General features: G+C 37.2%; 2 protein-coding genes across 12 annotated transcripts in view; one reads left to right on the plus strand and one right to left on the minus strand.

Moving 5' to 3' along the window:
- The window catches only part of LOC5566344 (carbonic anhydrase 1), a 117,928-nt gene that overhangs the window by 46,040 nt on the left and 56,584 nt on the right, over window positions 1-15,304 (minus strand). For all 11 annotated transcript variants that reach the window (XM_021841067.1, XM_021841065.1, XM_021841058.1 and 8 more), the window contains exon 3: window positions 1,217-1,264. In XM_021841067.1, coding sequence (XP_021696759.1) covers window positions 1,217-1,264 — 48 coding nt within the window. The remainder of the gene's footprint in view (window positions 1-1,216; window positions 1,265-15,304) is intronic.
- On the plus strand, window positions 8,033-8,980 carry LOC110675608. The gene is made up of 4 exons (XM_021841069.1): window positions 8,033-8,232; window positions 8,290-8,381; window positions 8,447-8,600; window positions 8,688-8,980. The coding sequence occupies exons 1-4, from the start codon at window positions 8,097-8,099 to the stop codon at window positions 8,837-8,839; spliced, it is 534 nt and encodes a 177-aa protein (XP_021696761.1). The 5' UTR covers window positions 8,033-8,096; the 3' UTR covers window positions 8,840-8,980.

Below are 15,304 nucleotides of genomic sequence, written 5' to 3' on the forward strand. Positions count from 1 at the left end.
ATTTTTTATGGAAATAGGTATATGACAACATTTTGAACCAGTGGCTTCTTGAAGTTGCTGGTTTAGTCCGTTCTTGCCCACTGTGCAGTGGTTTCTAAGCCTTGATCAATCGATTCATGACCAACCATTGCCCCTACAGATGTGGTTGTCGGGAGGACAGGAATGGTCGAATTAACGACACTTTGCAACTGTACACCATCCATGAAGGTACAATTATTTAATTAATATCAATTCCTGTGAAGGCCATTCTGGATAATGGTGACAATATTAATACAATGAACCTTTCTATGCCCAATGGTGTGCAACGGATGCACAGATCTGGAAATGGACCAATTTGTTCAAATTGATAGCATGTTGCCACTGTCATTCTGGGTGCATTGTTGATTGTACTCTAATTTGATGATGACTTCATCGTAGTGCCTAGCTATAGATCACAATGCATCGAATGGATAAATAAACAACTTTGTTCGGGCTATAAGTATCTTCATTATTGTTGCTAATGCGAAGCTGTTCAAATAATCAAAGATTTGAGTTTCCAGATTTGTAAATATGATTCGTGCAGAATTGTTACTAGAAACGTCACCTTTAAATCTCCACGGTATACAACGGAAGGTGATTTTGGAGGCCTTCCTTAGCCGAATGGTTAGAGTCCGCGGCTACCAAGCAAAGCCATGCTGAAGGTGTCTGGATTCAATTCCTAGTCGGTCCAGGATCTTTTCGTAAGGAAAATTTTCTTCACTTTCCTGTGCATAGAGTATAATCGTACTTGTCACACGATATACGAATGCAAAAATGGCAACTTTGGCAAAGACAGTTCTCAGTTAATAACAGTGGGAGTGCTCATAAGCTGAGAAGCAGGCTCTGTCCCAGTGAGAACGTGATGCCAAGAAAAAGAAGAAGATTTTAGAGGTGTTGTGTGGATACGAACCGGCACAGTATATGGAACAGATATGGAAAAGTTGTTGTTTCCTTTCAAATCGATAAACGAAAGAAAGAGCTGTTTGTATTTATGCTGTTTATGTCGACTTTAAAACGTAAGCTGCGTTTTTCAATGCTAGTTTCAGATATTAAAAAAAAAATTGTTTCATTTATATGCTTCCACCAGATATATGGTGTAACGTCCTAATGGAGACAAAGTCTGCTTCTCAAGAAGAAGCAGATACTAGATATCAACCAAAACAAAACAAATAATAGTAGCAAAATAAATTAAACTCACCTTTTTCTCCATCGTATCCAAAATCTTGACACCGTCCGTCATGTATAACTGGAAAGATAAAAAGGAAGAGTATTATTATATTAGGGCGTTTTATTTTGTTTCATCTTCGATGAATCTATTGCGCAAGAATGAGTTTGCGATATGCAAAATTTTTATGTATGTGCTAGCGAAACGAATCGATACGATGAAGTTTGTTCATTGGAAATGGTAACATAAAGCGTGGTCCTTCGCAAATCCTAGGATAATATGATAAAATGAATTCATGTGGATAAATATTTGAAACTAAAGCTTGAAAACTTCCACAACAAAGGAAAAAAATTGATCAAGGATTTGAATTCAATAATTATTAATTCATGGATGTTCTCAAACTTGTCTTCAAATCTGCTTAAGCAAGATACTTAGAAATCGTAGAGAAGATAAATTTTCACGATTTTTGCAGAGTCCAGTGTCTGTATATTTCAATATACAATCAACAACGCCGACCCTCAGTAGAATCCACCATAGTTGATTTCTTCTTTGTGTGAATGTTGCTTGCACAATACATGCATGAATCTGGTGGAACGTGCAGTAGCTTATGCATGCTATAAAACGTTTGACTTTCACTTTGCGCCCTGTTTTCAAGTTGCCCGTGAGAGAGCGAGACAGCACCAACAAAAGAACAAAAGAATTTATGGCACGCACCGAGGCTCATTCAGTTTGTCAATTACTTTTTCTACACTGATTCTCATCCACCTCCTGCAATTTGCCCAGTATTGCAGTGAATGATGCTGATACAAACCAATGCCAAACATTTTTTTTTTTTAATAAAAACGGCTTTAGCAGTGTGCAATAAGATTTTGCTAAATCTGGATCAATTTTTGGAAATAATGCAAAGAAAATGTATCTTGCCTAATTCTCAATTCGCATCGTTTTCGTTTCTGTCGCAATTAGTTTCCAGATCCGTCTCACAACTTACGGCTCACTGTGATATAGTGAGTGGTCAAAACGCAACATATCAACGCTATAATACAATGTTTCACTAGAATATATTGATCTACGGGCATCTACCTCCATTCCTTGACCATGATGGAATATACTGATTTCCTTTAAAATTCATTGTTCGCCATCAAAATTCAGCCCAAACATAAAAACACAATCCCTTTTGACCGAACAATTAAGCATTTGCTCACAGTGCAGCGAAAAAAACAAAATCAAAGGAACCGTATTTTTACGTCGAGCATTGCGCACACATTGATGCGCACAAGCTTTTTTTTTCAGTACGACGGATTGAACTTTGTTTACGTTCTCAATTTTACGCGGTCGTTGAGGAAATTTCATAAAATTTCGTAAATTTTAGAACTTTTACGGCGTGCAATTGGAATGAAATCCTTCAGTGAAGAAGTACGAAGGTTTTTCGTAGTGAAAATAAATGGCCGGCGAAGTAAGTCACATAGGGGCCGGGAAGAAACTTGTATCAAAAAGTGGTGTGACTGGTGTCGATCGTTAAGGCTAAGTAGCCCGTCATTTGTTTCTTGGCAATAATAATGACTTTTCAGTTTGCATTTCAGAGTGATAAAACCCAGTCTTGATAGTTTATGTTAACTTGAAAAAGTATCACTGTACGCGCTAACATGCTTAGAGTATGCTGATAATTTTTCAGCTGTGTGAGTGCAAATCATACTGATTTTCTTTGATTTGAAATCGTGAGATGAATCATCAACGACACATACAAATTTCAATGACGGCCTACTTCACCTTAACGTTCAACGCTCCGTAAGTCTGATTTGATCATCAATGACTATAATGTTGTTGTATTAGTGTGTCTGAAAAATGTACGGTTTAATGTGTATGTGAAAGGAAAGTATCCGAAAAACATTTGCTTTACTTTTCGTAAATCGTGGTTTGGTAGAGAGTATTGAAATTTTATACGATACAATTTAGGTCATATCTTCATTTCTTTTTTTTTTGAGTAAACTGAATTAAGCTTTTTAAGATCACTTAAAATGGGTGAAATTATATTTAAAATAGCGGGCGCGATTCATTCATGAATACTTTGTGCTCAGAATAAAAGTAAGAAATGCCGATTGGTATGCAAATTGACCTTTTTCGGTATGCTGTAAGTTCGTTTCCTCATGTATTTTTTTCTAATGAAATTTCGACAGATAACTACATGAAATCACTTGAAACATGTGTGCCTGTAATTGGTTTAAGTAAATGATGCAAGCTATTTTTGAATGAAAGTTATTCAATTACAAGAAATTTATTCAGAATGTTGTTTTATCAATCGAACCACTAGTTGTTTCTTTCGTGCTATATTGTTTTATAAAATCCAAGTTTGATGGCTCTAATTTTTGCATATAATATTTCGTTTGATCTGTCTATGGAAAACTTGAATTGTCCTCAGGTGCGGGTTCCAGAACACAAAAATAAGCGATCACGGAAAACTTATTTTTTCCCGCGGTCTGTTACAGCAGAAGAAACACAATGGAAACGCAGTTCTACCTGTTTTCAGAATCTTCTGAAATCCATCTGCAGTAATTTTTGTTTACGTTATCACCGGAGATCTGTAACCTACATAACTAACCATGAATAATTCTCACACACAAGCTAATTGATTTGATTCTTCAAGATGCATAGCAGATCCTCGAGATTTTAACTACCGTCGATGCGGGTGACAATGGGTCTAGGGGGTGAGATTGGGTCAAAACGGAAAAATATGTTTTGTGAAATATTTCAGCTAATAACGCTGATATTACTAAAATTAATAAATCCTATGTTGGGGAACATATTATTACACATAATTCATAACAATATACATTTTTAGAAATAGTCGTTTATGTTTGCTTCATCAATAAACTCGCATGTTGAAACTAGATAAAATTTACAACATAAAATTTCTCCTGTACAAAGTATCACGCATGTACTCCAGCCTCTATCGTTGTATTAGTAGAATGTTGAAAGTCTTTTTATTACACATCACAGGTATTTTCCGGAATCTGTTTGATTTTCCCACAAAAAAATCATTTTTTTCGGTACGATGCCTAAAACATTGAAAATGGGGGTGAGATTGGGTCAAGCAAGAACGATAGTAAATGAAATTCCAAGTCCACTTTTTTGACATTTTACGGTGCCGGGTGTTCTCTTTTTTCATTAAGATGTGTTTATTCTTTCTATATACAGCATCTCTGAAAAATCAAACAAGTCTACTAGAGTATTTCGTGCATTGAATAACAATACAATGCGTTTTGACAACTTCTCAAACCAGCAATTGTGTTTCGTGCGCAGCAACATCGTAATTTTTTTTTATCAAAAGGGTGTTTTTTTCTAAATTTAATTATCTATCAGTGTTTTCATATTATAGAAACATCTCACGGAAGTACAAATCAGTTGGATCGCTGAAATACTGGGATTATGACGTCAACTTCTGCCTGAAATTTATTGATCGTGGAATTTTGCACCGAAATTTAACTATTTGCGAAGGTTTAAAATAACCACTGTTTCAGTACACCTTTGGGGAAACTGAATGGGCTTTATAGCAATGGGGATGAGACTTTGAAGACAATTTGAGGGAAAACCAAGAAAATTTATGTAAACTTGACAATAAATGTTGGGTTTACATATTTTTTCTCATAGCTCTTCAATTTTCTGTATAATTTTTCTTTTAAGTGGGTTTATCATACTTGTGAAACATCTTAGATATCTTTTTGTCTTGTTTGCATCGTTTTTTATCAATATTTTTCAGTTGTGAATGGATTTGAAATCATATTCTCAAAAACAAGTTACTTTAATTACAGTGACCCAATGTCACCCCCTCTATGGGGTGAGATTGGGTCATTTTTCATTCACTTGTGGTGCCGCTGTGAATAAATATTTGTCTTTAGTTTTTTGAACAGTTGTTAATGTACCATCAAAGTACATACACACCAAATTTGAAGTTTATTGGAGTTAAATTGCGATAGTTATTCAAAAAATAAATCGCACATATCCCTTTTTGACCCATTGTCACCCCCAACGACGGTACTGGAAGATTTTTATACCATTCTAGTGCCAGCCAGAATGAGTCATGCTAAGTCTTGTGATTGGTTTGTTTACAGACCGATAGGAGGAAATTGGGATTTTAAATACCTGTCTGTACAACGTAACAAAAGAAAGATTTTTCACTATCGGCATAGTGCAAAGATCATAAAATAAATGAAAAAGGTTTGCAAACGTCATTTCACGACATTTTCACTGTTTGTTTTTGGAAATTGTATGTTAACTTCTTGCATTTAGAGGAAGAGATAGATAAATAGTTCTGGCAGCCATGTTTTGATGATGCCACCCCGAATCGTGTTTTCCATGGTGTGTGTTCGGAATGCAGTGCGAGTATATTTCTAGAAAGATTCGCGAATCAGGCGAAACTGACAAAATGTACACAATTTAAGAAAATATAGCGTTGAAATTGTAGCTCGATTGTCTATTCACTGCACTTGAACTTTTCCCCTATCGATAATTTAACTATTCAAAAAAAGGCAAATTTGTAGAAGACGAAACTTCACCTCATGCCAAACCACACACTTTATTGATTACGCCTGTGTTTTTGTTTATCAATGTGATATGCGCCCATCAGCTGAAATCGAAATCAAAACACGGCGACACTGCAAACAAAAAATAAACAAGGCGTACATGGCGGGCTTAATTGAAACCAGAATGTAAACATGGCGCAAAAGTAATAGGCAACACTGAAAATAATATCGATTACAGGCTCATAACATTGGGCGATACCGGCATCCTTGAGTGCGTTTAAGGTGAAACCTTATAATATTTTTTTAGTACGAAATAGCTAGGGAAATTGTAGGAGATGTGTGTGGTATTGATGAGGATTTTAAAACTAGGTTTATGAAATGTGTATTAAAGTGGAAAGGTTAAAGCTTGAGTATATTTTCTCCAATTGGGACTAAAAATTGCACATGAGAATTTCATTGGTTATTTTCTCATTGTTATTGATTTGTCAGATAGGCCCTTATTGCGAATCCCTCTCGATTTCTGTACAAGTCGAACATGAAATGCGATTGTTTTTATTAGCACATTTTGCTTGATGCGCAAGTTGTTTAGTAAGTTGCGATGTATAACGCATAGACAATATCAATATCAAGTTTGTTCCATAGTTTCATGTTTTGAAAAGCAGTTTTCTCAGATGTTTTGGGTATTAAGCGGAATATTTAAATTAAATATGAAAGTAATGTGTGTTCTCCGGGAGTTGAAGTGATTTTCCTGACATGAAAGGCTGAAAAATTGGGGTAAATGTGTTTGAAATTCTTCACTGCTGGTGTCTTGTGCATGTTTTTGTTATTGCAAGAACATCTGTAGATGGTATAAGTGAGAAATGTGATTGTCAACCCGAACACCATATTCCCAGATTATAGGAATTTAAATCAGTTTTGTAAGTAAAAATGTACTCCTCATGAAATGATTATTTTCGAGTAATCCGGTGAACATTGGCAAATGCAGGTAAGTTGTGAAATAAAACAGTGTCAGTCTGAAATTACAATGAAAATCGATGCTCACTAACTCTAAACCAAATAATCATCGATACCACAAGGATTCATGACGGATCGTGCCCCTTAAGAATTTCTCCCAAATTGACGAATAATAGCGCTTACGACGAAGTAGAACGAAACCCTACCCCAGGAAAACACCTGCCAATTGCAAAAGTTGTACTTTTTTCTTAATGTGAAACTCCTTTGAATCCACTAATAACTGTATAAAAGTAGTGGTACACAAAAAATATTCTCCTATTTGTTGATAATAGTGAAATTACAATTGATTACACGTTGTTGCCAGTAATCGCTACTTCAATTTGAGTTTTTTCCCATTCGACTAAACAAGATTGCTTGATGTCATACGTAACCATCAACATATCTGACAGCCCTGCAAGCGAGCAGCCGGCGTAAAATTAGAAAAATAAAAAAAAAGCGAAATGTGTTGATCAAGTGATTGTTTTTAGCACGGTTTGGTGAGATTGTAAGTAGTTTTTATCAGAAATCAACCAGTAATTGTTCTTCAATTAAGAAGTATTGAAAGTAAACTGTGTTGGAGGTTCTACGTTTAGCGAAAGTGGTAAAATTCGGCGAAAAGTGTTCTTCGTTCGCAGGCGTATAAGTGTAAGCAATTGTAGCAAAGTTAACCGTCCGTGTTGAAAATTAACACGGTTCATGGAATTTCCACCAGCTACTAGTATTAAAATTACAGAAATTGTAAGCTAATAGTGTTCTAATGTCTCGTTAGCAATATGGGAGTGGATTTAGTGCTGGTAAGTGAAATATTTTGAGAAATAATGCGGACTTCCTGAAATGTGTTTGTATATGTGAGGAAGCCATCTTCACAGCCAAGACAGGGATTCCTTCCTATATGTCCTTAAAAGACCATCATGATCCATCAATTATGGAGGCATCACATTACCGTTTTCTTACACCAATAATATAAAATTCATTTGCAATTTTGCATATTCAATTCTAAATGTCGGTGCCTTTAGGTGAAATTGAATATTGAAATGACACAAACAGTGAGTGTCACTGAATATGTGCGTGTGTTGCACTCACTCTCTTTCTTGTCGCATTTGCTCTCTTACTCAGATTGGCTTCGTGCTAGCGGAATTTGTTTTTGTTCATTTTCGCACTGATCGGAAATCATTCAGCTGATTATTTACGACTCTGGCAGAGTCATATCTTATCAAGATCCTTTGTGTACGATTACTGGGCGTTATTATTTTGCATCCTCAATTGAGCTTATGAATGCAATCATTTCTCAAAGCTCAAATTTCTTAGACCAGTGTATACTGATAACATCATGATTGTTGCAATCACATCAATCTATCAAGTCAATCGCCAACTTTTGCAGTTCGTTCTAAGCTTCCAGTGCGATGGATTTGTATCTGCGGCGTTATATTTTGTATCACGGCTTCGCCATTGGCTTTGGAGCCTTCGTCGTATCAATTTTAACCATATATCTGTACGTGAAAGAAGATGTGCACGTATATTTTTCGCAGCTGTCGTTTTGTACTTGCATATGCAGTATTTTTTATTATTTTAACCTACATAAACGTTCCATTTCAGACACTTGGGTATACTGGATTGGAACCTGGGCATGGCTACTGGGAGCTTTGTGGATTTTGGCAGGCGCTAGCTTCCTGTTTGGAATTTTAAAGGTGCACAAGTCTAGTTTGAAAACATTTCATACCTCGTATTAATCTTTATATTACTCCATGTTTAGAAGAGAAAATCAGCCCTTCTTCCACTGCTGTTTCTGCTTGGAATCCATTTGCTGGCGGTTCTCTTTGGGGACGTGTTGTTAGTGCTGGACCTCTCATATATGAACTGGAACTTCAGCCCATTTCTGAACGTGTCCCAGTTTGCGAGCATTATTTGTAATATGAATGAGAAATCGTTGTCGGATTTCATTTAGTGATACAGTAACTGGATGATTTATTGGTGACGTGTCTGTTCTGTTGCAGATGTAATACTCCATGTGGGATTCACAATCGTGGTGCTTGGAAAGCTGATCGATGAGGATTCTCGGAAATCCAACTGGACGGGAACGAGTCTGCAGGTTTGCGGTCAACCTACTACTGTAAGCGATGAGTCGGAATTTGTAGTGATTTCTTAGATGATTTGTAGTGATTCTTATGGTAGTTGAACCAGCTATTGCCTAAAAAAATATGTAAATTAAATATTTGTGCAAATTGAATGCTTATCCACTCTTTTGCCTATTGTAATAAATTGCAATTAAGCGTAAATGAATCGTAAATAAGCGAAGTTAACTCAGATTTGGCGCCGTCCATAAATAACGTAACGCTCTGGACGAAGGGGAGAACGCTCAAGCGTCACGTCTCATACAAAATAAATGTTCATACATAAAGCATTACGGACGGGAGGAGAGCGATACGTAATAAATTGACGCTGCCTTTTGAAGTTTTCGGGTACTGATTTCAGTCTAAAAGACAGAGAAATTCTGTTTAGCGCAATGCACTACAGTTCCAAATCCGTTTCCTAAGCAACTGTTAAATTGTCACTTTTCACATTACTGATTGATTTCAGGGAGAAGCTGAGCATGAGCATGAACATGATTGACCGCCCGCAGTTGCTACTCTGTTGTTGCAAGAACAGCTGTACCATCAGACGCTACTCAGCATCAGTAGCATCCTCAATGTGTATGTATGTACTGGTGCTCTCATTATTAAACAAACAATAACGGCGCCTGCTGCATCCGAATGCAGATCAATTTGGAGATGGGAGGGAAATGTTGACGTGTTATTTGCTTTATGGAAGCGGAGGTGTCCTCTGCACTTCATAATAAATAACTGGGAGTTTAGAATAGGGAAAGGATTTGTTATGGCCTTTCACAGATCTAGAGGACCTGACATCCGTTCGCGTTGAAAATTATATAAGATCGATAGGTTACATGCTTGTGATGATCAATCCATCAAATGTTTAGCTCAGAGCACTGTTAGGTTCTCTAGACTAGTGTTCTTGAAAATTTGAGGTTTAGCTCCGAGGTTTTATACAGTGTTGTGAAAAACTCAATTTCTCACAACTCACGCTTGAGATTTTTCATGCGTGAGTTGTCAATCACGCAACTCAGCTATCAAAAAATCGTGGTTGAGTTGGCTCACATTTTTCACTCATTGTCTCGTATTTCCACAGTTTACTCACAAACGGCAATAATTTCTTGTTAGTCTGGTAAAATTATAGTATTCCTTTCTAACGTAAACAACAACATTCGGGTTTCATGAGTTTTGGCCGGGTTTTGCGACTGAATTATTTTTTACGGTTTGAGTTGATTGAGTTGATTTTGCATCAAAATATCAAGCGTGAGATTTGCGTAGCAGATCTCTAATGAGTTTGCTCTCACGGGAGAGCGTATTGATTGACATTTGAGTGCGAGTCTATCAACACTGGTTTTATAACCATCTTAAACCTTATTGAAACTAGCAGATCTCGGTTTTTTCCGGTTGCCAAGACAAAGAAAAAAATAGACTAGATTATAGAAAAGCGTAAACTTTTCAGATTTCTCAGGTTTATCGCAGGTATGACAGAAACGTTTGATGTTTTTTTACACCTGTTTTCTAATATTGCTCATAGTTCCTGGTACTGGGAGTAAAAAATTTCTGCAGTAAACATTGAATCACTCAAAGTGGCACAAAAGAGTCCGTCCCCTTCATTTGTTCAATCATTCAATTCAAACATTGCCACCCGCTACTATCGGCATTGACTCACACCTAATGGCGTGGTGGGAAAATTGCGAAAACTACTGGAAAGTTATGAATTATTGATCACCGTGTGACCACCACCGACCTAACGACGGAGTTAATATGGCATTTTTCACACAACCCAGCAGTGTGCATCGCGCTGCAAATGCATTGAACCCTTCCAGGTTCTGCTGATTTGCACCACACACGACTCGATCGGAAAGAAATAGCAAATCTAAAGCAAGCACATACCAGAATAAACTATAATACCTCGACTAATTTTCCACTTGCTATTATATGGATAGGAATGAAGGCCAAATTATGGTATCATAACAGAATCAGCTACTGATAAGCTATCCTTCTTGATTTCTTGCGATAAATAATAAGTGAATGATGATAAGTGAAATTCTGTAAAATAAATGAGAGCACGTTTCGTTGTTGAGTATCAACTGTTCTGTTACTGATTTGATTTCAATACCTATCCAATAACATAATTACTGCCTGTCTACGGCTTCTTGTCCCATGCTCTATGTAAACCTAATGGACCACGGGACAATTATGCATAGAACGGCATAATAGCTTTTGTAGTGTTTTTCCGATGTTTTGTTATGCTTTCAGTATTAATTTGCTTCAGTTTATTATTACAGTTAACTCTCCCTTACTCGATATTCCGTATCTCGATATCGAGTTAGAGAACCATAGTAAAAGTTGGTTTTCATGGCTAACTCGATGGTCCCTTGAAACGCAGTTGCACTGCTTTTGTGTTCTGTAACTCGATACCTCCCTAACTCGATGGTCCCTTCAATATCGAGTAAGGGAGAGATGACTGTATTCAGGTTTTATTCATGCATATTTATGGTATTAATTTCTGGTATTCTGCCTCATATCCCCACTTTATGAAAAATATATTACAGTATGCTAGCATTTAATTTCAATACCTTTATTTGGTATTCGTTTGTCATCCCTTTCTGCTCGGGCTAACACACATGCGATTCTATGCACATACAGCTGGGCACGATCGTGTATATTTGCTGATCCATATTTGAGTGGCGAAATGGGTTTTGATTACCCTAGTCCACGTGAAGGAAGCAGCCCCAGCGGGGATTTCTTGTGGAGCTGATGCAAGTCGCAAATATCAGTAAATTGCCTTTTTGCAAATAGCTGACCAGTGCAGAGGTAGTCATTGGCGTTACGGTCACTGGCTTGGTGCTTGACTTAATGATTGCAAATCGGAACGAATGATTGATTACAGAACTGTGGTTTTGCTGGATTGAATGTTTCATCACTTCACAGACAATAACTAAATGATCAACATAGCTATTCGATCTAGAAATGGCCGGTTTTTAAACTCAATAAGTTGGCAGTCTTATCGACATTTTGCGATTAGTGGTTACCATAATAAGAGAAATGCATAGTGAGAATCTATTCCCTATTGTAGTATAACAACAGCGTAATTTCAGCGATCGATGTATATTCTATCGCTTTTCAATTAGATTGTTATGTAAAAGACAATTAATTTTCTTTACATCCAGTTGCATATAATAACATGATTTCCATCACATTCACCAAACTTTTCCGTCAGATTTAAAAAAACTTAATTTAGGCTTAGCTTCATAAGCTTGTATGCAATATTTTGTGCAAGAAATTAACTCGTGTAAAATTAAGTAAAATCTAATATAAATTGACAGGTTCTTATATTAACGTTAGGTGTGAATTTTAGAATGTTTATGTGTTATCACAGTCAAAAACATATGCCTAAATAAATTATTATCGGAAGAGAACATAAATGAAGAGATATCAATCAACATAGTGCGAGAGTTCAAAGTTTTGTTCGAAAGTGTAATATTCGTTCAAACAATCACCATGACGCATGCTTCCATTTTTACTGCATAAGTCGTACATTTGTCCAACGAGGCTTGCCTAGTTGGATGATTACGACGAGTGCTGTAAAATCGAGTTCTGCAACGAAGTGCGTACAACATTTTTTACAATTTCGAAGGAAATTACTTGAGGGTATTAGAAATAACATCGGGATACATTCACCATTATTTCGCAATTTCTGAAAGGTATTATGTGTAGATGACCCCGTGCACCAAATCGAGCTCGCTGTTCTAGTGTACGCAACATGAGTGCGAAAAGGCACTAGTAATCATTTGATAATCAGCATATAATTTTAAGTTAAATAATATTTTATACTGCGGATATCTTCATAACACTGCACGCTGACATAAAATTCATAACTACAAAGGAATCGTTCAAATATCCCGTAACGCAACAAGGGGAGGGTGGGGGTCTTCCGAAGTGTTACGGCACATACAAAAAAAATTAGGTTTTTCATACATAAGCTGTTACGTAAGGGAGGGAGGGGGTCTAAAATTGGCAAATTTTGTGTAACGTAATATTTGAATCATTTCACAGAAAACAAACTTCTATGCTGATTATCAACGTGCGCAGGACAATATGTTACTGGTGGCTTTTCGTACTCATACTGCGTGCACTAGAGCAGCGAGCTCGATTATGCGCACGGGGTCATCTACGCCTAATACCTTCAGAGCCGTTGGGGGACCACTTAGCGTTCACGTAGGGACTTCAAATTTTTACCTGATTTTTTTTTCTAACCAAAACGAGCACTTTACAATGACGAACTTATAACATTTCGCATTTTCAAAATATAAGGGACGGCCTACTGCATACCCAAGTAACATTTTTAGTTTTTTCATTTACTACAAGCTGTTGTTACCACCATATCGTTAAAACTCATTTTAGAACTTATTAGTGTTAACAGCTTTAATAAACCTTTGATAAAACTCCGTTAAACCTGAAAAGGCCCACACTACAGGAGGTTGTTAAGACTATATCTTAAAACCGTTTCTGAACTTCTTAGTTTTGTATTGTATCAATACATCTGCCCTTGTAGTATATTATAAAACATCCATAAGAGCTATTATAAAGTTTTATTAAGCTCAAATAGCGATAATTAATCTCTTGCGATATCCTAAAACACGGAATAAAACTATTGCTAAGAGCTTATGATCCATCAAATATCAGACAATAAGTTGTTTATAAATCTGAACCTTTCTAAAACTATTGAAACCATCAAGATGTCTGCCGACTAATAATAATAAATTAAAATAATCAATTTTTGCTTGGCAGTTAATTTCCTTACAATCACGTGAAATTCATGCCAAAGAAAATTAACTGGTGAAATGACATAAAATTTTTCGATTTACAACAACGCGCCACAATTTTGACATCATAATTGCCTATCTAATACTCCATTCCATTCCATTTTCAGAATGATTTCATGCTCGTATCAATCGAAAAATGAAAATTTCCCATACATAATGTAATTATGAACCCAAAACGGCGGCAATAAAAATGGATTCCATCTATTTAAATCTTACTGGTCTTGTTTGGGACGGTTTCAGATCAATTGGTGTTAATTCCGTTCAATATAATCATCAACAAGTGCTTTTGATCTTAAAAAACTTACGCAAAGTCCTTCACTGGCTAAAATATTCTTAAATCATATTATTTATTCTGCACTAAAACTTATTGGTTTTTTGGGAGCATGGACTTAAACTTAATAGACTCAGGAAAGCCAGTGCTGTCAAAAAGGTAAACAGATCGGAAGTGCAAGCCGGTGATGCAATTTAATTAACTCAATGCGTTTCGTTGTGTGTCCAATTGTGTTTCTACTATAATATTTTATTGTTAGGCTGGAGCCCGTGGTTAATCGGTTGAACGAATGCAGAAAACGGTAAGTGGTTGAAGTGCCGGAAAAATGGAAGTTTTTTCCATGTTACTCAGCTGTTGTATGCAGCATACTTATCCCACTAGAACGGGAAGCTTGAGCAATCACGGAAAAAATGCTACACACGGTAGTTAGATAATTCTACGAGAAGGATATATGTAATTTATATTTTCGTGTCCTGATTCACTCATAATTGTCTACTTTATCATAATAATGAAATTGATAATCACAAGCAGACCGCATTCCACAGCATCGGAAAGTTGAGTTTTAAGAAGTCATTAACATGATTTAGTGCAGTCCTACGGGTTTTATCGTTGGCTTGTGTAAGACAAACCGGATGAAGTTTTAAGTATAGGTTTTAATAGACACTACACAGCTCCTTGAAAATGCAATTTGTTACCAACAATTCTGACCGGCAAATAAGTTTTAACATAAACACTTGTAGATATGTAGGGCGCGGTAAATGGCTGGGCATAGCGTACCATTGGTACCTCGCGTACCTGAAGGAATAAAATAGACCCCTTTGTACGGTCCTTAGCCTCTTGCCCAGCAACTCCTATCCCTACCTCCTCGTGGTACTGGCCGGGGTACGAGTAACCTTGGGGAAGATCGGGTAACCAACCCCCGGTGGGAACTTTGGTCGTATGCTGACAGGGAAGGGGGGGGGTTCGCTTTTGCTTTTGCTTCTGCAAACCTTGAGCGTCTGTACTCCATGTTAGGAGCGGCTCACCACAGCGTCTGTTCCCCATGTCAGGGGCGGCTGATCATCGTCCGAGTGCCAGAGAAGGACTCTAAGCTAAACTGCGCACTGTGGCCCTCCGAACATTTAGGGGGAATGGTCCTCCGGGAATCTAGGGGGTTGGTGTCAGGCCCTGCAAGCCAACCGTAAAAACACATCAGCACAGGAACGTCAACGAGAGAATACGGACCGGAACAATCGGCAAAGACCACAGCGACGAAAATGGACTAGCGATTGGAAACTCGGTACGTGGAACTGCAAATCTCTCAACTTCATTGGAAGTACTCGCATACTCTCCGATGTACTGAAGACCCGCGATTTCGACATCGTAGCGCTGCAGGAGGTGTGCTGGACAGGATGTCCATTGGTGCATTGGTGCGAACGTTTAGA

Source organism: Aedes aegypti, chromosome 2 (genome assembly GCF_002204515.2).
Source record: "Aedes aegypti strain LVP_AGWG chromosome 2, AaegL5.0 Primary Assembly, whole genome shotgun sequence".
NCBI classification, from domain to species: domain Eukaryota; kingdom Metazoa; phylum Arthropoda; class Insecta; order Diptera; family Culicidae; genus Aedes; species Aedes aegypti.